Here is a 25,265-nt window from a genome sequence, read left to right on the forward strand (position 1 = left end):
TGTAATTTCCCTCAGGACAGATCTTCCTTTATCTTTCTGCTTACGTCGCAATATGCCACACAAAAAAATGAGCCTTCATCTTAGCAGCAGGTCAACAATAAAACAGGTATGGAAAGGTTGCTTCTTCAATATGAACACTGTATAGCAATATTAAAAGATAAAGAACATCTTGTTCATAAAAGGTTACCTTCATTATCCACTGAAAGGGAGAAGCTACTTGTTACACCATATAATAAAGAAGAATATAGTTATTTGGTTATTTGCAGTGTAATAACCAAAAACAGCTGACTTTACATAAGACTGGATGGTGTAGAATGGATAATGCTAAGGAAGCATTCTTTTAACGGGAAAAAACCTTAACCTGCACACTGTATAGCAAAGCAATGTTGCATATATTCTAACTTTGCTTCTAAACTCCTTCCCATTTGCACGCAGCTCTTTTGATTTTACTATCAACATGATTCCAGTAAAAACGTTAACAGATAAAACCAATGTGAAATGGCCCTCAATACAACACTCAAAACTCTAAAATCACTTGGTTTTAAATGAAGCACCTTAAGCTCTGGAGCCGTTGTTTTGTCACCAAGCAGGTTATTACCTGCATCTATCAGACAAGACATTTTTATGACCACAGCATTATAAAAGTAATTTTTATTGCCATGTTTTCGCTTACAAGCTAAATAACTTTCCGTTTTTCATAACTAAGAGAAGTGAAAGAATCTAGAACAAATACAACTCTTCTACTTGCAGAAATCAAGGTGTCACTTTTGAAATGAAATAGCAGCAAAGCACAAAAACCTAAAGTAGTCAGCCAAAGTACGGGAAAAACAAACAAACAAAAACCTTAACTGCTAGGCAGAATGAAAACTGCATTTCAGCTGGAAGAAAGGCAGCATTCTCCACACTTTTGTAAAAAGTGTTTAGAAGTAGATATTTTGTTCTTTTTGCTATTAGTCACTTTGACAGCTATTGTTAAAATAGGTTGACTTCAATATAAAACACTTTTACACACAACCATGTTGGCAGGGGTGAAAGAAAACTGCAGATGCTCATATAAGTTATTACCTTAATATAAAGTTTTGAAATTATTGTTATATTTGGTTATTTGGATGTGACCAACTATGCATATACCGGTATTTAACCCATATAGAGCAAACATTTGCAGCTGTGCTACACATCTGTCTTTTGGCACCTTGATGGATCAAACCCAGCTAAGTCCAGTATGTTTCCCAACTATTTTCCCAACAGGGCAGGGACCAAATTAAATGCATAACAAGTCTGGCCTTAGATACTTATTGGTTTCCCTGAATGATCTGGAAAATGAATGGAAGATTAATTTCTGTGTTTCCTTCATTGAACGATATTTAAGTGTGAATTATGAATTAAAGAACCCGATTAAAAAGGTGCACTTTTTTTCCCCTCGTTCTCATAGTTTCTTTACATCTATCCACTCAGTTAGGAAATTTATAATTTTAACATGTAGGAAAAACATGACATTATTTAGGAAATTCTCTGTGTAAATTTGTATTATAAAGCCACATGAGGATATTCAAAAAACTTTAATTGGTTAAACTGTTAAAACAATAAAAGTTTAGCTTTAGTTAATCAAGGGTTAAAATAGCTGCAATCTTTTTAATGGATTCCTTTAACAAATAGTCCTGTGGGTGCTACAAAAGCCTGAGTTACAGATTAGCAAAAAGAAATGACATCATACAAGGTATCATTGCCATAATGCTAACAAAGAGTTATACTTCTACTTTACTATAAAGGCTGTAAGTATATGATGAAAGGCTTTTATGTTAAATATGCTGAACATTTATTATGAAAAATATTATGAAGTTTAGGGACTTTTGTATATTTTCATTTTAGCCCTGAATATATTCATTTTAATAATATAGAAAAACTAAAAGCTTAACAAATTTATGTATATTAAAAGCTGCTTCCCCCAGACTGTAACTGTAAATTAATGTCAGCTGAGAGGGAGAAAGAAAAGGAGGGAGGGTTTAAGGATGAATTAGTGAACAGATTGGTATATGATGGATGGTTTGGTGAGTTCTGCAAATTATAAAACGTGATTAAGTGTCATAAAAAGATTTTGCCATCAGTTTCAGCGTTCTTGGCTTTATCTATATTAAGACACTTTATCCTTTGGACCATTTTAAAATATGGATCCCTACTGGAACTTTTATTTTTTACATACAAATATATGGTTAACACAGATGACTTTTATGAATAATTAATTAAGGGCTTCAAATTGGCCTAAGACCATGTCAGACAATACCAGAAAATATTTCCAAATTCTGAAAAATTCTTCTCTAAAATTATTTAAAATGAAATTGGTGGGCATGGGGTGAGCACACACTTAGCCACACACTTCGCCTGCCAAAGTAGACCTATAAATCCAAAAGTCTCTGCTTAGCAGGTATCGAGGCATTTAAGGCATTGGCCTCTAATCAAATGAATGGCGTAATGGACCAATCTGGGTGAACCGATGGCAGAGACGGCACAGATAAAGAAAGGCCTCGCAGTTCTTTTCTCACTTAAAACTGTCCAATTTTATTATCCTTCACACTCAGACCCCCCAGTCGACCTCCCACACCACCACCCCTGTTTTTACCCGTCGTCATTGTTCCTTCATCCTTCTCCTTTATTCTCATCTGTTGCTCAAGAATTCCCCTCCCAGCATTTATCATCTGCTCAAACAAAGGCATCAAGAGCTTCCTAGTGGCAACTCAGATTATTTTAACACATAAGAGGATGTCAGTAAAAAACAAAAAAAATATTTTCTGTCAGTCCACTTTTGTAAACAATAAATTGAGGAGTCCTTTACACAAAATTATTAAAATAACATATTTCTTGTTAAAACTAGAAGCTAAAGGGGTTTTGCTTTGACAAGAAAATACAAAGTGAATCATCATGTCATCAAACCACTTACTGAAGTCTCTTAGCAACAAAAGCAATAGCTTCAACCCATCAACAAGGTGGAGAAAATTAATCTTCTAAGCACAAAAGGTTTAAACTCCAACCATTTTAAAAAGCCTTTGTCCAAATGTCCATTCTGTGACCCACTAGAAAGATCTCTTTTTTAATCCCCAGCAGCCAGACCATGTTGTTTACAAAGCTCTGAGCGTCTTTTACCTTCTTTCCCTTCTTCTTGCGATGAGCCGACTTCCCTGTGGATTTCTCTTTGGCTTCCTCACTCATCCCGGCAGCTGTGAGAACCTCAAACAGCTGTTTGCTTCAGATCCAAAAAGGCTGTTTTTGTTAATCCAACATGAATGAGTACAGAAGAGTGGACTGGCGGCCACTCTGGAAGTGCACAGTGAACAACTCGCTCAGCTGCTCACACCCACTTTCACACACAAACCCACTAGGAGTGTGAGGAGAGGAGCCGGAGAAGCACAGAGGCTGGAGCGATGGAGAGATGCACATTCTGGCTCTTTCTTTTTGCCTTTGTTCCTCTCCCTATTTTCATGTGCACTTCACTTCTACCTGTGGTCGACTCCCACACGCTCCAAGAGTGAGATCACAGCAGCAACAAGCCACAGCGCAGGAGCTTCAGTATAAATAGCAATCACTGCCAGCTCATCCACAGGTTGTTTGTGTCTGTGCACCCTTTGACAGATCAAGAACGCACCTCCTCAAGGTGTTAATAAAATCTAAGAAAAATATTTATTGATATTGGCCTAATATCAGGCATCGACTAGCATGAGACTGTAATTCGTTTTAATTTTTATAAAAAGAACCAAATATTAGAAATTGGCCAATACATTGTTTCTTTTTTTTGATGTCAATACTTATTTTTATTATTATTACTTAAGTCTAACCAATCCCCAATATGTGCTACCGATTTTTGGGGACTGATCTTTGAAACAAATATTGACTTTTCTTTCTCCTTTTATATGATTTCAATGACTTATTTATAATGTTAACACAAAGTTATTATCAACAAATCATATAAAAATGGAGGGATCAGCACTACATACACTTTGCACAATCTTACCAACGAATCGGCGATACCAAAACAAGAAAAAAAAACGGCTAGCATTGTTCAAAAATATCCGGCAGCTGATATATCGTTCGGGCTTCACTAGATTATGTATTTTTAAACACAAATCTGACCAATATCCTACACCTCTTGTCACATTTTATTATAACGATAATTATAATAAGTATTTACTAAGGAAATTCATATTTTAATGCACAGATTTCTGAAATCTCTCACTGGTTTTTGCACACCTACCTCATTTGATACTAGATGAAGTTTTATCATAAACAGAAAGAAGGGCATTCTACACAAGATTTCCATTTGACGTTGTGTGAGGATCCTTCTGGCTTACATATTGAATTGATCACTTGTTTTCACAACAGTAGATATATTTCCTTTATTTCTGTGTTTATAGTGAAAAACCTAAAGGGGTTTTCCCTTATAAACACGATGTGGCATCCAACTGGAAATCCACTTCAACTGTGCCTCAAATCTCTAACTCTGAATATTAATTTGGAGGTAAATCAATAAAAATACCCTCATTAACATTCAACCACTTCTATATTGATCTCCACTTTCGGTGGACAGAAACCCAATAAGTACCTTGCATAAATAATTCTACGCCGATTCTTCTTATCAGACGTAGCTACAGTAAAGCTCAATCAGACTGGATGGAGAGTGTCAGCGGACATGTTTATCCAGTCATACCATAGGTTCTTAACAGGATATCGGTCTGGACTTCCAATGGTCTATTCTCACACATGAACATGCTTTGCTCTACACCATTTGGCTGTAGCGCTGACTTACATTTGGGCTTGTTTTCCTGCTGGAAAGACCCGGGTTTAAATAGTTTAACTCCCTCTAACTAGTTTTCTTTTAGGATCTCCTTTATCTACCTACATCCGCCCTTTAATCAGCTTCCCTCGCCCTGCTAAAATAAAATATTCTCACATAACGTCACCATTATGTTTTACTCTAGTAATGATTAGGGGTGAGTATTGGCATGGGTGCTGCAATAGGATACGTGTCAAGATACTTGGGTCACAATACGATATCATGATATTGCAATATCCCTATTTATTGCAATATTAGTCCCAGCTATAAAAATGAAATGCATAGATAAAAAAGCGAGTGTTGCAAATGTTTATCAGAAGATATTGATTTAGTTATTTTGGTATTCATGCTGTTTTGGGTCTGAGTCAGTCCATGTCTTTCACTGTGGCTGGCTCAACTATAAATATGGCGCTGCTATGCAAAGCAATGAGGCTCCACAGCGCGATCTACCAGAGTGGGGGTGCAGAGGTAGCCAATTTTCCCACAATGTTTTAGGTAAGAATTATTTGTTTGTTAAAAATTAATACTAGGAACTGAAAGATCAATATTATATCAAGGAGCCAAATCGATTTCCCTCCCCACACCCCAAGTAATGATGGGTTCTTTGTAAGACTCCTGCAACACAAGGTGTTTTGCTTGCTGGAAAAAAATGTATTTGGTCTAAGGGGTTTACTGAATTACTTTAAAAGGTCCTATATCATTTCATCATCCTTAAAAGCAGTTTTAAAAAACGTTAAGTTTTGGTCGATTTTGGCTCTCCCCAGTGGTGTATTATTTTGCCTGAAGAAAGACAGCATTTTCCATGAGCAACAGGGTGTGTGTGGTAAAGTCCTTTCAATTGGATTGAAATACATTTCTGTTTCCAAATAAAAGATGAATAGCGATGAGGTAATTAATCCAAATGTGGTGAAACAATGTCATATGACTATTTTGAACATAAGAAACATTAAACGTTTTGTTCCATTTCTTTAAAAGCTTCAAAGTAAACACACATATAGATCCCAGCAGAAAGGTGCAACATTGCCAAAATATCAACCCTGCACAGTTTGCAAAAATATCATGTCTCTCAGGGAAATTTAGTCTTGTCGACTTCCCTCTTTATAAGGAATGGGGAAAGGGGGAGGTGACGTAATGCGTAAAGCAGTCTGCACATTTGCAGTTGTTTTGTGTGGCAGAGAGACTGCCACCCTCTTTAAGGTTTCTAAGTGCAGGTGAAAGCGACCCAGATCCCCTCAGGCCATGACAGATGTGTCATCAAACCAGTTGCAAGTCGACATATAAATACAGAAGTAATGAAAATATTTTACGAAGGATGAAAATTTACTTGGTGTTGGTTTAAGTGCATGTAATGCTTTAACACTAAGGAGTATTAATTGATTTGAAATAATAATTTTTCTTCCAACCCAGCAGACAAAACGGGCCTTTAAAGCCCAGCCGTCGCTCTCTGTATGGGTGCTGTTGACCTCACGATAGCACGCCACTTCTAAAGGCGGAACAAAGTTCAAGACCTTTTTCATGATTTCAACATTCATTAAAAAAGAAAAGTTATTGTCTTTGTACTGATTAGGTCAAAAAGACACATTTCACAAAAACTAGATCACACACCCCCACCCTGATAAGAAAAAGTACCGTAATAAAAAGTAGTAAAAAGTTTTTGTCTACAGTACAGAGTAGCAGCGTGGTTAAAATGTGACGTTTTTTTCCCCTTGACGGTTTAATCTATGAGAGAAGGGCAGGCAGACAGAGGATTTATGTGCAAATTTTAAAATCTATTGAAAGAAAAACAACATAAATATGCAGCTAAGTAAACGTTTGTTGCTTCTTTTAAGAGAAACGCTGAAAGGCAGCGGTGAGAATATTATCTTTAGGGTTAGATGATTATTTTATGATTGATCTGACTCAAAATTGAAAACCACATGGAGCAAATATGTTTCTGATTCATTTAGATCAATCTAGTGAAAAATGTAAGATTAGTTGGTTTTATTGAAATTTTAACGGTAAAAGGAACATTATGCATTTTTTTTTCCATTATTTTCTGAAGTAAGTCATAAATGCATCTCATAAATGTCAAACATCTGTATGGACATAAAAATAACTTCCAAATTAAATATAAAATTAGGAGACAGTTAGAAAAAAATTAACTACTATCCACTAAGCAAGACAGAAGTGAAACAAAACCTTTTCACCATGACCTCAAACCTTCAGCTTCCTTATCAATAATGAACAAAGGCAGGAAATCTCCCGTGGCGGTGGATCGTTGGATTACTGCACTCACATGGAAAGTGGATTATGCCAGTGTGAGTGAGTTTGCCCAGTACAATTATAACTGCATCACCCTGTATGAAGCAGAACCAATAAGGGATTGTATCCTAGACTGTTGATTATTTTTTCTCTTCAAGGCAGAGCCACACTTTCTTTTTAAATTTTCCATCTGCCATCATGCCAGCAGTAATTAGGCTCAACCTGTAGACAAAATGTTCTATTTTAGCTGTGATATTGTCATATTTCATTTAAAGACTATAACTTCCCATGTTTATACTGTGAGCCGGTTTTCCTCCAACTGAAGCATGTAGTTGACACCTAGTGGCCAAATCTTGCAATTACAAAAACATTTTTCAAATTACTTTTCAAAAATCTTAATGTAATCAAATATCTTGAAGTAGCAACATCCTATTCAGCGATAGGAACTCGTATTTATATTATGCTGTGAGAATTTAATTGTACCTCCATAAAGGGATTTATTCACAATAACACTGAAGTGCAGCAGTAAGACCTTCCACAGCTCATTTTAAATTGTCCGAGACATGCTCCTTGAAGTAGCTTTCCCTGAAGACTCAGATCCGCTTCTTTAAAAGGTGTCTCTGAGGGTGATGCAGGTTTAATTTCCTCGAAGGTTTCTGCAAATAACTGTCCACTAATCTCATCCTCCATATGTGATTGCAAACATGAAATGCAAGCATATAAAGCTATTAGAGATGTATTATAGTCTTCTAACAGTCCAATCAAATGAAAAACTTACTCTAGTTGATATGTTTTCATCCTGAAAAACTATGAACAGACATTACTCTATACAGTAAATATTACTGTAGCTCCACTAGTCCATGTTTCAAATTTTAGCAAATGCTCAAAAAAAGTAGGCTAGTTAGTTTTTTTTTTTGTTTGTTTTTGTTTTACAAATAAAATCACTTAGATAACTCTTTAAATAGCTCTAAATCTGGGTGTAGAGATGGATTCAGACATGGATCCTCAGAGGTTCATAAAGACACGAACAAAGGCGGCCTTCTATCAACTAAAGAACATCTCCAGGAATAAAGGACTAATGTCTCAGCGGGACTATGAAAAAATTGTTTATGCATTCAACTTTAGTAGAATCGATCACTGCAGCAGTGTCCTCAAAGATCTGCCTAAGGCCCCGTCCACACGAAGTCAAAACGAACACGAAACGCTAATATTTTCCAGAACGTTTGTCGTAAAGCTGGAGACGTAAAATAAATGTGATCGTCCACACGAATGCATGAAAACGCTGCAAAATGTATGCCAGGCCTGTAAGTGGCGCTGTGGTGCCAAAGCAAAAATAGGCGACGAAATGTTGGGCATGCGCACTAATATTTATACATGGTTGCTCTGCGGGTCCATTTTCGTGGTTCAGTCAAATTCAGGTGCTGAACTATGTCGTCGATATTGCTCTGTTCTTCCTGGAGATATTCCAGAAGAAGAAGATTCTGTTGTAAGCCCGACAGCAGGGAGAGTAGCAGGAGCAGCAACCATTTAACACAGTACAGCGCCATTGTTGTTGTGATACTGTGTCGCGCATGCGTGTTTAGAGGCGACGCTATGACGCATGCGTGTAAAAAAAAAAATGCAGTTAGAGCTTAAAGATGGAAACGCGAAAACGGAGTTTCTAAATCTTCCCACTCTGAAGGCTTAAAAAAAAAAAGATCGTTTACAGACCCCCGAAACGCCGGCTTCGTATGGATGAGAGGCTGGTTTGGTGAAAAATTTGTGCGTTTAGGCCAGGGTTTGGCTTCGTGTGGACGGGGCCTAAATGTGTAGACAACTGCAGATGATCCAAAATGCTGCAGCCTGTATCCTCAATAGAACTAAGAAAGTGGAGAACATCATCCAAGTTCTAAAGTCCTTCTACTTACTGCTTCAACTTCTACTGAAACTCAGAGAAAACACTCTCTGAATGCTGCTGTTAGTCTATAATTTACCGAATGGCTTAGCCCCAAAAGACATTACAGACTTTTCTGTCAGTGGATCAACAGCCAGACCTCTCAGGTCATCTGGCTCTAATCTACTCTACAGAACCAGAACCAAGCATGGAACAGCGGCTTGTAGTTTCTATGCTTCACTAATCTGCAGGAAACTCCTGGAAAACTTAAAAGCTAAACATCTCATTAGCTTTAAATCCTTATTAAAAGAGATTTTTTTCGACTATCCTTTGACTGAGCTATCAAAACATAATAGTTACATTTTCATCCAACTTTTCTTCCATTTTATTCTTCCAGTTTTTAATAAGTAGTTTTCTTTTTTATATATATATAATCATCTTAGCTTAATTATTAATGTTTTTTAATTAGTGGTAAGGCCTCAATGTTATTTTCTTCTTCTTTTCCTGTACAGCATTGTAAACCTGCCTTGCTTTGGATAATGTGATTGGTTTGGGTCGGTTTCATTTAAACAATTTTTTAAAACTGCAAACATTTTCTATCACTACATTCAAATTGATTCATTTTTCATGGAACATCAGATAAAGAGATATAGTGACAGAGAACAATTTTATCCAGCTCAGTGAAACATTAATCTTAGTATCCTCCCATCCCCCACTGGTTGACTCATCAAAAACTATTTTCCTCATTTACAGGAGAATGTTTGAAAGCAAAAAAAATCACTTTGAAAACAAGGCTATCACACGTATTAAGACATCCAGTGTGGTGCATGAATGCGTTTGAATGCACAGCATTCACTGAATATGTTCATATTTTTAGTGAACGGATCACTTTTGAAGTAATAAACATGAACAAGAGCGACGTTCAAGAAGAATGGGTGATACGCACAGCTCACACTCGCTTTCAATCAGTAACGACTCTTTTAATGGATAACGTCAGTTTTTTGGCACAGACCAGCAGTAGACATTTGGCAGTAGTAGTGGCAGAGTTTGAAGACCTAACAGAGGAAGAATGGGCTTTTACTTTTGTCCAAACTGTGCCTACCAGGACTGAACAAACAAGTCAGTACGTCAGCCACGTCCACTTCAAATTTAAAGCGATATTTTGAGTTAAAGCATCCGAGCTATCTTGGGAAATATCCGCTTCTGAATGATAAACATGAGAAATAACTTTTTTTATCCAGGCCAAAAAATGGCATTGGCACAACACTAATATATATATATATATATATATATATATATATATATATATATATATATATATATATATATATATATATATATATATATATATATATATATATATATATATATATATAATGTTCTGCACATAATCTCAATACACTGTCACAAATGCAGAACAACAAAATTAACCTCTCTGCATTTAAAGGAAAAGTCAAGTCACATTCAGAATACAAACTTCTGAAAGTACTTCAAGTATGAGATTATTACATACTGTTCAATAAATGATACGTTTTTTTTTATTAAGAGTAATTTAATTTTAATGTGCTTTTTTAATGTGTTTGTAGGACTCAGTGATCGCAACAACAAATATTGCTTTTATTTTTTTTCTTTTATTTTTTTACTGATTAAAGCTAAATTCATTAAATCACCTCTAACATATTAGTTTTAGGTATAAATAATCATTCATCGGTTATTCCTTGCCGACCGGAGTTTTCCTTTAACTTATCCCCTTGGTGAGCAGTGGGCTGCCATAGTGCGCTGCCCGGGGAGCAGTGTGGGGATAATGGTCTTGCTCAGGGAGACAGAGTGGCAGCCTGTGGGAGTGGGGCTTCAACTCAGAACCTCTGGACTCCAAGCTCTTTGCCCTGACCACTATGCCGCCACACCCCTATGGATGAGGTAATGTCATTTCAGAACTGCAGATGAGAAGGAACATGGGGCCAGCTCTGATGATTATCAGAGCTGATATTAAACCCAAAAAGTACAATAACCACTTTACTTCTGTGTCATTCTATAAAAATTAAATGTTTTTGATAAAATAATTAAAGCTGCAATAATCAAATAAATTATAGCAACTGTATTTCTGTCATAGAAGTTAAAAGACGCTTTGAAGAAGAGGAAGTTTTACTCAAACTGTGAAAATCCAGCTCTGTTTCACCAGCATCTCCTCTCAGTTGAAAATAAAACTAGCAGCTGAAACACACCTTAACTTTCACACAGACATCCACTGATAATAATGTCTCCATCTGATTGCATCAGACCATGCAGCAGCAACTCAATATCTTTAAAAGTAATATTCTCTCTTTCTATCAGCCATTAGGGGCCTGCTGGAAAGAGGAGTGGTTTATATGATTGCACCATAAGTGCTCCATAACTATGAATAATAACAGAAAAGAGAGGTGGTGGTTATTGGAGATAGAGGGTGGTCAGGACCAGTGGGATGCTAATGGGACCGAAACAACCAGCTGGACAGAGGGAAGCAAAGCTCATTTAGGCCTAAATGATAAGTAAACAAGAAGCTTCAGATAACAGGAGGGAAATACAAGAGACTATTAGTTTTCTTTTATCTATGGGTCCTTCACCATCGCAGAGTTAAGAGGGCAGGTGGGAAATGTTATTAGGGAGATGGTTAAGATGAAGTCTCCTGTATATATGTAACAGGAGATTTATTGTGTCTGATTTATGGGAGGACAGTAACAGGAATGATTGCAGCAGAGGAAGATGTTCTGGTGTTCTGTGATGCCTTAGAATAATTTGCAGGGAAAGTTGTTTATAGGTTGGGCATGTGTAATAAAGGCTCAGTTATTCATTACCAATGAGTGATTCGTAGAAATGAGATGCATGGAAACAACGCCTTTAGCTGTGGGTGAAATTACAGAATTTTGCAGATCCTGACAGCTCCAACACATGTTTATCTAGACCATCGGAGCTCAGCTGGACTTTACCATCTAATAAGAATCATTAAAATTATCATCATAAGAATCTACCAAAAACACGTGTTCTCAACAACTTAGCCCATGAGTGCAGATTATCACCATATTAGAAAAATATTGAGCCATCCCTGTCATATTCAAGGCCTGCAACCCCAATCCAGCCTGTTATGGCAATTTATTCAGCCCTAGAGTGCAAAAAAGGAGTAAACACTGCAAAAAAAAAAAAGGGAATATAAAATATTCATTTCTTTTTAAATAAGTTTATTTTTCCTTGTCTTGAGTTGATAAGGCAGTTTGGAAATGAAATAAAATTATATACATTTCAAACAAGAAAAAAAAAAAAAAAATACAACTCCGTTATCTTATTTCCAGGGTATAACATCTAATTGTCTTTTTTTAAGACAAAAACTACTAATTCAATTGGCAGATCATCTTATTTACCTACACAAACTATTTACTTGTTTTTAGATGAGTTTCTCCAGTCTAGTGTCATAAAGTAGAGCAACAGGCCCTTCTAACGACTTGATTATGTCAAACTGACGAGATACAAACGTGAACTTGAGGCCCCTCTATTAAGCTTTAAAGTCTTAGAGTCCAACAAGCTTCTAATTTTTACAATATCTGAAACAAGTTAATAATTTTTACATCCACAAACCTTCAAAATAACTAACATAACATAACCTATGCAAAAACATAGTTACCTTGGCGTTGCATGGGCATAAGAAAATTAAGACCAATTTAAAAAACAAAAAAAGAAAAACTTTATTTAGTACAATTTTAAGACATTTTAGGGTCTTCAAAGCTCTTCTAAAGCTTATCTTGCTTTTTCTTCCTCCATTTAATTAAAAATTATTTTTATTTGCGTATGCCATTGAAATTTGTCCTCTTTATTTAACCAATTAAGTTCAAGAGCGTGATATTTGGAAAACGCAGGACTGCTCATTGAAGCAGTGGGTAGCACTGCTGCCTTGCAGCAAGAAGGTTCCTGGTTCCATTCCTGCTCGGGGTCTTTCTGCATTAGGTTTGCATGGTCACCCTGTTCATGCGTGGGTTCTCTCCGGGTACTCCGGCTTTCCCCCACAGTCCAAAAACTTGACTGTTAGGTTGATTGGCTTCACTAAATTCTTCTAGGTGTGAGTGTGTGTGTGAATGGTTGTTTATCCGGTTTGTCTCCGTGTTGCCCTGCGATGGACTGGCGACCTGTCCAGGGTGGACCCGCCTCTTGCCCATTGACAGCTTTAGATAGGGACTACTACCCTCAAGATCCCAACTGGGATAAAGCGTGATGGAAAAAATTTTATATCTTCTTTATATCTTTACCATGCAGGGCTTTAGATTAGATTAGATTAGCTGAGCTTTATTGATCTCACAGCGAGGAAATTCACTGGTCACATATTGGCATAGTAATAAAGAAGGTGCAAACAAGGAGGAAAAGGTGCATTAGGAATAAAAATTAACTAAAAATAAACTAAAAAAAAAGAATAAAAATAAGAAATAAAAAAATGTAAAAATACAAGGGAGTAACACAGAGGTTTGAGGTGACATATGTACAATTCGAATGGCTTATCTACAGGTGGATTGCCTTTTACATTAAAGTGTAGTAGGTAAGGAACAACGGTGAGGTAGTGACTACTATATTCACATATATTGCACAGTCAGCATATTGCACAGAATATTACACAGTCAATAAATAAAAATATAGTTGCACAGTGGTTGTTACAGGAGTTATTGTAAGCATGAGCATATGGTTGCGGCTTAGCAGTGAAATTGCAACATCTACTATTGCCTTCACTACTGTCGTATGCATAGAGATCGTAGGCAAAACAATCTCATATAGATGTGTTACCAGTAAGAGAAAACAACAGGCCCTAAGAAACTGAAGAATTAAACAAGGCAAAAAGGAGTAAAACATAATAAAACAACAGAGAAACGATCAAAAACAAACAATGAAGAAACATAAAGCCTAAAATAAGTCTTAGCGCCAACAATGTGTTGTTTCACATGTTCCTTTGTGATTTTTGCTCTGTTACATGCCTGCCAGGCTGTTTGCTTTTCTTTCCCCTCCCCTCTGCTTCTACACAGGTAGCAGAAGCTGGGATCCATTTCCCCTTGATTGATTCTCTCCACCTTTGGACCAATCAGGATCCAGGGAGGTCCTATATAAGCAAGCCACTTAGAGATCCTACCCCTTTTTTTTTTTCCTTGGCTTGCTTGCTGCATGGTTGTGTTCTGTGTGTCTAATGGTCTGTGGTGGGAGTTAGTGGACAAGGTAAGGTTGGGGTACCCTGTACATCTCATCACGTAGGAATATTTCTGTTAAACACACTAGGTAAGTAGGTGGATGCCACCCTTGTAAAGTTTTGGTGAATCTTTTTGTTAGATTAGTTAAGCAGGGTTTTTTTTTCATTTGTTTTATGTAGCTTAGACCGTAGGTAGGCCCTGTTTTTGTTTTATTATTTTCTTTGATTTGGCACCACCTAATCGTCCCTTTCTCCCCCACCATTTGTATGAGTTGCTCGGGATTTTCTGTAACCAATAAATCCCTGATTTTTCTTTTCTAACATTCACTTGGTCTCTGAATTTTTTTGTGGTTGTCAAGTTACTTCCCTCTCTCCCCAGTAAAGGGGGGGAGCCGTAACATGCTCAAACTGAATACAAATGCTGAAATGAAAGGTCAAAGTTTCCAAATTGCAATAAAATATCAAGCTACTGTGATAAAGTTAGCTTTTTTTCCCTTTTTACTTATATCAGACAGTAGAGGCATTATGACCATATTCTGACGAGCAGAGCAATGCTTGATGAAAAAAATATATTTTTTAAAAAGACCACTCACACAGAACCATTAATTTTTCTCTCCATTCTAGTTAAAAAAATGTATAATCCTCAACTTTTATAGAGATGGCTGAATTTTCAGTTTTATTCTTATAATAAAGAGCTTTTTTTTTCTTGATTTTTGCTCACCTTGTTTTACATCCTTTACTTCTCAAGAAATAATTTGGATGCAGGGTGAAACCGTCCATTAAAACGGTAAACAGTGATAAGACCTGGACGAGTTAGAATGTGTTTAACAGATCAAATGAGGGCAGACTGAGCAGCCGCGGCCTGTCACAAATTGTTCACCATTTCGATTAATTTCAAGCAGCAATGCATTTACCCATCTGGAAGTTCAATCTCTGAATTTGAAGAAATTGTTAAATCTCTTATTGCATCCCCTTTTATCTGTCAGCTGATGAATGTTAAAAGCACCAAATAAATGGCAACCAATCAACTTCCAAGTGACCCCTTTATCGTCTTTAATTTGCATTTTTCTGACACTGAAGGTTCGCAGTATAAATCTATGATTAGATTAGGGTTGTATGCAAAAATCAAGTCCAAAAGCAGGCCTGCATATGCTTAAAAAAAAGCTTCTGGGAAAACCTGAGCACACTGCAGGTGAGAACATGTTGCAGGCAGCTGTTGGTTGTAAATTGTGAAATCTTGTGTCAAAACGGCAGAGGATAGAATTTAGTGTTTCAGCACAGAATGAAGGGATCGCTCCCACAGCAAAGGGAAAACACTGGGGCTTAGTGTTTGCTCCACATAGGGTGAACTTTGGAGGTTTTTATATGAAAATAAGTGTACTTACAAATATGGCACCTGTCTTTCAAGTTTTGTTTATCTGTAATAACCTGATGTGTAGGAATGTCAGTCCAAAACTATACAGCCTGATATAGATCAGGGTTTAGTGCAAACGAAACCAAAGAATAAAGACTCTGACTGGTTTCAATTTGTTTTTTTATCTACTTTTTTTGCATAGCCTTACTCTTCCCTTAGGTCCTCTCAACACCTATTTCTCTACATCCAAAGTTAGAGAAGTCAGTCCAGGAACTGATGCGTGACAATAAATCTTCAAATTAAGGAATAAAATAGACAAACTACCCTTGACGCTCGCTGCATATTAATGACCTCATTTGAGAGAGAATCTTGATTACGAAAAGCCAGGAGGAAATTAGTCAGCGTTCATATTTCGTTACCAAGGCAGCACCATGGCGAAAGATGAATCCCTATGGTAACCTTAGAGTGGCAGTATTTCTCCATGGCAACCACCCAAAACAACAACAACAAAAAAAGCTTTCAAGAGGAAGCTCAGCATAAAAGAGATGATCACAATCAAAAGAGCTTGTAGTTTATTTATGCCTGGGACTCAATCTGCTTTTCTAAGCTTCTAAGATGAAGAGGCTGGATTTTACACATGAGCCTGAATTAACCAGCGCGGTCAAAAAGGTCAGAATGAGTGCAGTGACCCTGGGTTAACTTCTCAACAGGGTATCTATCCAACTACCCATTACATAAAACACACACATAACATTTTATTCTTAACCATCTGACATCAAATCAAAATTAACAATTTATTTTAGATGTCCTATGACAACCTTTGCACATCCTTTTTTAGCAAAGAGGTTGAAGCCAGCTTACCCACGTTATAGACTGTAAACTCTAAAGAATTAGCATTTGTATTTTTATTTAAAAACTGTTTATTATTGCAAAGGTTACATCCCTTTCTTCCACACTTTCCCTGCTGTGGGATGTAGAATTAATTGAAAATCTGTTAGTCAGAGATTATCATAAAGGTTGACTGTTATTTCAGATGCAATAACACTGTGACACAGTTTGGTATGAAAGCTTTATTTGTCTGAATTACATTTTTTTTTTTTGCTTTTGAAAAAGCTTCTCCTGATTCAGCCCAGAGGCAGCAACGTCTTCCTAATCTTACTGAAGCTGCAGAATCCACCATGATAAAATAAAAGTGTTTTTAAGCTAAAAAATATATTTACTTCGTGAGACTTAAAGCTGACATGATATAGAGATTGACTGGTACAGGCTTTCATAAAGGCTGATGCCAAACCCACCATTCCTATTCGTTTAGGAGTTTTGGGTTTTCATGAGCTGTATGCCAAAATTATCCGCATTAAGACATTAAATGAAATATTTCAGTCAGTGTGTATTAAATCTAAAATGTATGAATGTTCCAGTTTTATCATTACATTATGGAAAATAATGAACACAATATGCTAATATTTTGATTAGGACCTGTATTTCATTCTGGCATTATAGAGCATGAAACCAGGAATTTTAACTGACAATTCACAAACTAATTAGCCAAAAATCAACACTGCTCAGGTTCCTCTTGGTTCAGCTTCAGTTGACATTTTGGTGAGTTAAATAGAAAATAGGGTTGTTGTTTTTTTTCTGCACATTAAATGTAGCAAAAAAATCCAACTTCCATCCTTTTTCTTTTTTTAAAAGCACTACCACACACCATAATCATACATACACGTTGCCTAAGCTTATAAAAACTTTCCTTCAGTTATAGGGATAGGAATCGAAAACCGGTTCCTGTTCAGAAACGGTTCTGTGTGTTCCAATTCCATGGCACCGTTTGGCAGCTCGCTTAACGGTTCTCTTAACAGTTCCACGCAGCACCAGATCCTAGGACTGGGCAGCACGAATAGGTTTTCTAAATAAGTCACATCATGTTTTTTACGCAAGTTATGCACATGGCATTCAGTAAGCAAGTACGACATGAAAAGGCGTAAGTCTAGAAAAGCAAAGCAAAAAAAATGGTGTCCCATTGGGTAAACCGATCGAAAGTCTGGATGCAAAGTGGTAATTACATCCGCAGGAGGAAATACATCCAACATGCAGAAAAACTTGCGCACACAACATGGCATACATTTTAAGGAATGCCGTGTTTTTGATGCTTCCGGAGAGAAGCTAAAGTTACGACCAGCATGGAAGGCAAGTGGTAAGTAGGGTAAGTAGCTAGTTTTATATCACTGGCTGTGCTTAATGTGGTTCCTAGTAAATTATATGCCATTTCTGGAAATAAACCAATTTCCTACCTTTCTTTGGGGTTACTAAACGTACTACAAAGTTGCTCCGCAGTTCAGGAAGCCAGAGAAAGGTGCCGCTCGTTTATTTAAATCAGGGGGAGATTAGTTTATTTCCCGAAATCGTACTATAATGCTTTTTCATTAAATCGATGCCTTCTCCATTAGATTTAGGTGACTGTGACGAGACGGGTAGCCTGGCTGGCTCAGAGGCTGGCAGCACCCGTTCACTGCCTTCTGTTTTCTCCGAGGCAGGCAGAAAATAGAATGTCCCAGGCCAAGGTAGACGAATGTCACCGTGCACTTACCAAGTTCTTTGTTTCACAGAATCAATGAGAATCGATAAGGAAACGAATCACGATTCCGATTCATAAGGGAATCGGAATCGTGAAAATCTTATCAATTCCCAACCCTATTGAGTTACATTAAAACAAGTGGAATAAGGTATCGACACAGAAAAGATTAAGAGCAGACATGAAACAGTATGAAGCTTTGAACTCCATCAACAAAGGTGATAACAGCTTAGTTGGCTAAAGGCCTGGACACAGCAGTTGCGTATGACTTTTAAATCTTCAAGCCGATTATTTTACATGTCAGACTGATGATACAGAGGCTCTGACTAGTGTACAGGTTTTTTTCACTTTTGTCTACAGTAGTAGCAATTCACCATTTCTCCACTTTCCTTGATGGGCCCAAAGTTGGTCATTGGCAGGTCCCCTACAATTCATTTAAAAAAAATCTAACATATTCTTTGTGTCATGATTTGTGGACATTAAGGTCTAAAGAGAAGTGTCATCTTCTGGTCAGACCCTGTAATTCAGTGAAAGGGTGGAGTCAGAGTAATATGCAAGCCCATGAGAAGGCCAGTGGCTGGAAGTTGGAGGGGATTTTGATACCATTCAGATGGTTTTTGACTGGGAATGGCCATTTTGAATGGCAGCTACTCTATGTGCTACACATAAACTAAAACGATTTGCCATATTTGACTGGGCCAGATTATGAAATGTTATTTAAAAAAACAAAACAAAAAACACAAGCGCATTCTACAAACCAAAGCCCCACTTAATGAGCAGCATCTCAAACCAGAACAGATAGAAAGAGATTTCAGAACATGACTCAGCCAGAAAAAGCAAAAAGGCAGTGCAACTCTAAAAAAATAGTGAAAGGTCCTTAATGACTTCAAAAGATGCAAGCGTGTTGTGTACAATAATCTGCAATGGGATTAGAGATTCATGGTTTCACTTTCTTTTTATTTTCATTAATTGATCATCGGCAGGTAAAGTAATATAATTGATAATTTTTCCTCATTTGTTTAATTTTTTAACACAAAGAACACTCAAGAGTCTTTTGTAAATAAACACGACCACCAACAGAAGGTATTCTAGTCACTCTTTTAAGTACAATCATTTAGATAAAGCTAAAATTAGATGAAGCTCCAAAAATTCAGCTAACATTCCTGCATGCATCTTGCTTTATGCCCTTGTAAAAAAAATGTTAAACAAAAAAGTTTAAACAGTCGTAAAACAAGAGAGACTCTTTTACGCGGAAGAAAAAAAAAATCCCACTTTCTCACACACCCTTACCCCCCTATACAGACTCACACACGACAACTGAGAAAGAGCAGATACACAAACAGCAGCCAGTGAGACTCCCACTCTTGATTTACAATCCGTCTTTGTCTTGGGATGCACACACTAACACAATGCTAATGCGAGGGAAAAGGACACAGTTCCACGCCTAAAATGGTCTCGTCGCCAAGACCGGCGATGAGATTCCACAGTGACGGTAGCGCAGCTGGAAAACTTGGATCTGTGCTATTGTTCTGCCTGTGAGCACTCAGAAACTAGTGACACACCTGTTATTTCATTGTCAGGTTCTCTGTCACAAAAGAGGTGAAGGTTGGGCAACTTTTTCAACCTTACAAAGGTTAAAAGTTGAGATAGCAGAGGATAAAACAACACACATATTCCCATTATATTTTTATTGGAAGCATACTTTAGCTAACATTATAGATCCTTAAACAAGCGTAATAGAGGGATGTAAAAATTCTAAATATTCAAAAGTATATGGAGACAAAACACTAACTTTTTTTTTCCCTCACTAAAGTTATGTTAATTTTTTTTATGCTTGTAAAATTAGACAAAAAAGAGCATCATGAAGACCAAGAAAAAGCAGAAAAATAACGCTTTGGAGAAGTTGAAAAGAGCGTTTTTTTTTTTTTATGAAAAAATTATTTAGCACTTTTCATGGCACAACTGTAAACATACTAAGAAATGACTTTTAGCCTAAACTGACAGAAGAGCATTATTTAAAGAGGAGGCCAGAAGGCCCATGGTAACTCTGGAGAAGCTCCAGTCACCCAGAGACCCTGCTGATGAATGTTCCGCCAAAAGATAGAATCCACCAGTCTGTATTGGTGTCAGTCGGTGCGACTGAGTTTTTCTGTCCCTCTTTCAGTCCCATTCTATTATAACTGCTGACACACTGGTACGTATTCATCCATTCATTTATTGGCTCATCCTTTCTTTCTGTGGACTGATGTTACTAAATGACTCATCTGTTCTGACCAGCTGATCCACAATAAGATCATTTCTTGTTTTTCTTTTACTATTTTTTTTAACTATTTTAAACCTTTGCAATCTGAGTTTTTTTCAACTCATTACAACATTATAAAACCGCCTCAAGAGTTTAAAGAAAATAACCAAAACACAATATATTGTGCCGCTTTAGGACCTGACATAATCATAAAGCTTAAAAAGGTTTTATCAGGCAGATATTTTCATTAGTCCTATTTATATGTCTGAAATGAGTTGTATTTTAAATAGATGTAAAGAAATTGTTGAAAAAGCACAAAGAAAGAGGGCACTCAGTGAAATCCTTTGAAAATCAAAATTTCAAGCTAATACTGTAGTGTTATTGGAATACAGGACACAATCTTATTACCTTCGTAAAATAAAAAAATAGGGATATTTTGCTGGCAAGCTTTTTGTGTCCTTGTAATAACAAGAAACTCCAACTTACCCGAATATATAAAGAAAAACAATAAAAGATCTTCTATGACAAATTCATGAGAAACATTCTGAGAGTGAAAGACAAACATTTCTTTTGGTCTAACATAACCTTAGTGGCATTAATACGGAAGAGGAATGCCATGAAGAGGGCCACTGAAAAAAAAAAAAAGTTAACTGATTTTTAAAAAAAATTTTCAGTTTAATATGGAAAAAAGTCAGAATTCTGAGATTAAAGTCCGAATTCTGAGATTAAAGTCAGAATTCTGACATTAAAGTCAGAATTCGACCGTGTCCCTCGGGGGGCCCTGTGGGGGGTTCTCCGGGAGTACGAGGTGCCGGGCCCTTTGATACGGGCTGTCAGGTCCCTGTATGACCGGTGTCAGAGTCTGGTCCGCATTGCCGGCAGTAAGTCGGGCTTGTTTCCGGTGAGAGTTGGACTCCGCCAGGGCTGCCCTTTGTCACCGATTCTGTTCATTACCTTCATGGACAGAATTTCTAGGCGCAGCCAAGGTGTTGAGGGGATCCGTTTTGGTGGCCTTAGGATTGCGTCTCTGCTTTTCGCAGATGATGTGGTCCTGTTCGCTTCATCAGGTCGTGATCTGCAGCTCTCGCTGGATCGGTTCGCAGCCGAGTGTGAAGCGGCCGGGATGGGGATCAGTGCCTCCAAATCCGAGGCCATGCTCTTGAGCCGGAAAAGGGTAGAGTGCCTTCTCCGGGTCAGGGGGGGTGTCCTGCCCCAAGTGGAGGAGTTTAAGTATCTTGGGATCTTGTTCACGAATGAGGGAAGAAGGGAGCGGGAGATCGACAGGCGGATTGGTGCAGCATCTGCCGTGAAGCGGGCGCTGTACCGGTCCGTCGTGGTGAAGAGAGAGCTGAGTCAAAAAGCGAAGCTCTCGATTTACCGGTCGATCTACGTTCCTACCCTCATCTATGGTCATGAACTCTGGGTCATGACCGAAAGAACGAGATTGCGGATACAAGCGGCCGAAATGGGTTTCCTCCGTAGGGTGGCTGGGCTCTCCCTTAGAGATAGGGTGAGAAGCTCGGTCATCCGGGAGGGACTCCGAGTAGAGCCGCTGCTCCTCCACGTCGAGAGGAGCCAGTTGAGGTGGCTTGGGCATCTGTTTAGGATGCCTCCTGGACGCCTCCCTGGTGAGGTGTTCCGGGCACGTCCCACCGGGGGGAGGCCCCGGGGAAGACCCAGGACACGCTGGAGAGACTATGTTTCTCGGCTGGCCTGGGAACGCCTTGGGGTTCCTCCTGAGGAGCTGGAAGAAGTGGCTGGGGAGAGGGAAGTCTGGGCCTCCCTTCTTAAGCTGCTGCCCCCGCGACCCTACCCCAGATAAGCGGAGGAAGATGGATGGATGGATGGATGGATGGATGGATGGATGGAGTTAACTTTTTTTTTTTTTTTCCAGTGGCCCTAATCCTCTTCCGTACATTAATGCTGATACTGGCACTTACATTTTTGTTTTGTTTATAAACCTAAATATAATTGTTAACTAGGCTTATTAACTTTTAAACTTTACTTTTGAACTTTTCAATTAGCTTTTTACCTTTTTTTCCTGACTTGTTACTTGTTAAAATGCTGGATATAGATCTTGAGCTTCTAGACCTCAGTGAGGGACGAGGGGGGGGGGGGGGGGGGGGGGACTCACTATGTAAGTGATCAAAAACAGTAACTTGAGCTATAAAGGGTTAAATCCATTAATATCATTTCCAAATTACGCCGATCTCAGTCCAGTCCATCATCTTTGAGATAAACAAGCCTGATCTGTTGCAAAGGTCTTGGCATTAAATTCCTCAGCAGACCTTCGGCCTTCTAGTAAAAAGGAGCTAACAGTAGCTCATGGCTGTTTTGGCATCAAGACCAGCACATGATAGGCAGGTTGTCATCACGGCATGGCAGACCTGTTTGTACCTTCAATGACACCAAACAATCCAAGGTTACAGGTCAAATACAGTCTGTAGGTGTGTTTAGTAAATAAATACACTTGTTTGAAATTAAAGCTTTCAAACTGCATGAATTATTGCTAATATAAAGTACCATAAAAAATTATTTGTGCTCATAACGTTGCCTTCTGACAAGTGTCCATCTTATTTAGTTTTTATTGTAAATGAAAATTAAGAACCTTAAGTGTATTATACAAGCCCAACGTTTTTTAAGTATATGACACCAGAGCACAATTTATTCTTTGTCAGGCAATCTTTTTAGACATCTCCCTGGCTTAAGGATTGCATTAATAAAACCCCACTGCTAGGAAGAGCACAACTAAATTAGAGGAAGCTTGCAGCAATCAATGTGTTATAAACTTACTAGGGCTGCAACTAATGATTATTTTGCAAATCGATTAATCTGTTGATGATTTTTTTTCCTATTAAACGATTAATAATCGGATAGCAAAAGGTTCCTTTTTCAAATTTCAACCAGGTAAAACTAAAACTTTTCCACTTGAGTAGTTCTTGATAAAGAATATTGACAGACGAAAAAGGTTTTCTTACCTTAAATGCAATTTTTTCCCCCCTTTTTTTGTTGCAATTTTGGGGTATTGCTCTAAGTGGGTCGCTCAGTTACCGGCAGTTTTTATAATCTCTAAACTCCAGTTAATGATTAATCGATTACTAAATTAGTTGACGATTATTTCAATAAGTGATTAATCATGATTAATCCAGTTGTTTCAGCCCTGATATTTACCTAAACTAATTTTACACCATGCAGAAGTTCTGTCTGCACTGATGAACATCCAACTCACCTCAGCATCCTGAATGCTTGAGGTTGGCGCTATGGCAGTCATCACATTATCAACAATAGCCTTTCACAGGAACTCACTTTATACCCTTTATCCAATGATTGATGAAAACAATATAAGGTAATAATCTGTTTTATTAAAACAAAAAAAAATTTAAAAGTAACATTGTTTTACAAGTCTTTATTATGTTTTAAAAAGAATAATGGAACAACTTGCATGGTAGAATAATAATAAGTAATTTAGGACAACATTATGCGTATTATGTTGACTTACAAGCTTAAACAGATGCTAATAAGACTAATAGAAGAGGAAACTATGGCTCAACTTCTTTGCTGGAGACTGTTTTATATTTTTTAATCTAAATTAGGGATTACATGATTTTCCCTGCTTTTGCAAAATAGCACATGTTTAAAGATTTCTCCATTTTTTTTTATTGAACTCAAAAACATAAAAGCACAAGCAGATGCTTCATAATCAGAAATTGGTGAAAAAAACAAACCTGAGATTTTTTGGGAGTTTAATTTGCTGCTCAACTATCAAAGCTGATCTACACTACAAAAAAATTCCAGAAATAACTAAAATATTCTTAAATCAAGTGTATTTACCCTTAATTTGAGTAGGTAAATAAGACGATTTGCCAATGGAATGATTTTTCTTTACTTAATTAAAATAACAATTTTAGATGATATGCACTTTAAATAAGACTATGCAATTGTTTTTTTTTTTTTCTTATTTTAAATTTAAATTGTCCAATTGGCAAAGTGTCTCACATACATAAAATTTACTTATTTTAAGAAAAAGCTGACTTGTTCAGATTTAATTTTTTGCAGTGAAGGGCATATTTTTATTTGCTTTACAGGGTTTCTCTATAGACATGTGCACAAATGCAGACCAGTTAACACAATATTTCCACACAAATGAAGATATGCCTGAGTAAGTTATACCTAAATCAGCTGCTACTTGCAGCCATCGACATGTTTCGGGCATAATCCTAACTAAGCGTTTGATGGCTCTCACTGTCAATAGCTCCTATTCTGCTACAAAGAGTCTGTCTACTCTGTCCCACCGTGTGTCTGGCTCTGCTGCCTTACTAAACTGACCGAACTCCCACTTACATGGGAATCCTGGCCAAAGCGTACTCAGAATAACGCCACATTCAGCTAACAGGCAGTTAAACATTCACTCCTGAGGGCAAATAAAAGCTAATAGTGCTAAGTCAACACAAATCCACTGATTCAACATAATAGTTGGAGGCTCAGGTATTTAAAGACAACCCCCTGGAAGGATACCAACAGGTGTTTACCAAATACTTTGTCGCAGTCTCAAACACAGTCATTCAGTTACTTGACATTACCTCACCGTGACTGAGGTCATGTTTACCCACTCTACTACAATACACAGCCAGAGGGTGAATCAGTGAGCTCGCTGCCTCCCCTGCAGCCCACTGAGTCAGCTGAATGGGACGTTTATCTCCACAGTCAGCAGGATGATGGGGAAAGATCACTTAGGATAAATCAAAACTAAACTAGAGTGACAAAGTTTTCCATTCAGCAATTTCAGGGTTTTATACTGGTCACATTTAGCATAAAAATTAACAAATCAAGAGATTCTAGACAATGTCATTTAAAGTTTTAAGGATAGTTATACACTAAAAAGAATAATGTAACAGTTTTTGGCATTTATTTAATCATTCCAATCATACTTTAATGCAAATGCTTAATGTTAGCAGGGTAGGACATAAAAC

The 25,265-nt window shown here is 37.5% G+C and overlaps 1 protein-coding gene across 2 annotated transcripts in view; it reads right to left on the minus strand.

The window, feature by feature from the left end:
- LOC119791111 (ankyrin-3-like) overlaps nt 1-25,265 on the minus strand; it is a 241,780-nt gene that overhangs the window by 202,219 nt on the left and 14,296 nt on the right. The window contains exon 1 of one of the 2 annotated variants that reach the window (XM_038296995.1): nt 3,139-3,433. The exons of the other annotated variant lie outside the window; for it this stretch is intronic. Coding sequence (XP_038152923.1) covers nt 3,139-3,204 — 66 coding nt within the window. The 5' untranslated portion in view covers nt 3,205-3,433. Of the gene's footprint in view, nt 1-3,138; nt 3,434-25,265 lie in introns of those variants that run through there. 2 annotated transcript variants of the gene reach the window in all.

The sequence above is a fragment of the Cyprinodon tularosa genome, unplaced genomic scaffold, assembly GCF_016077235.1.
Source record: "Cyprinodon tularosa strain WSP-4 unplaced genomic scaffold, ASM1607723v1 ctg38, whole genome shotgun sequence".
NCBI classification, from domain to species: Eukaryota; Metazoa; Chordata; class Actinopteri; order Cyprinodontiformes; family Cyprinodontidae; genus Cyprinodon; species Cyprinodon tularosa.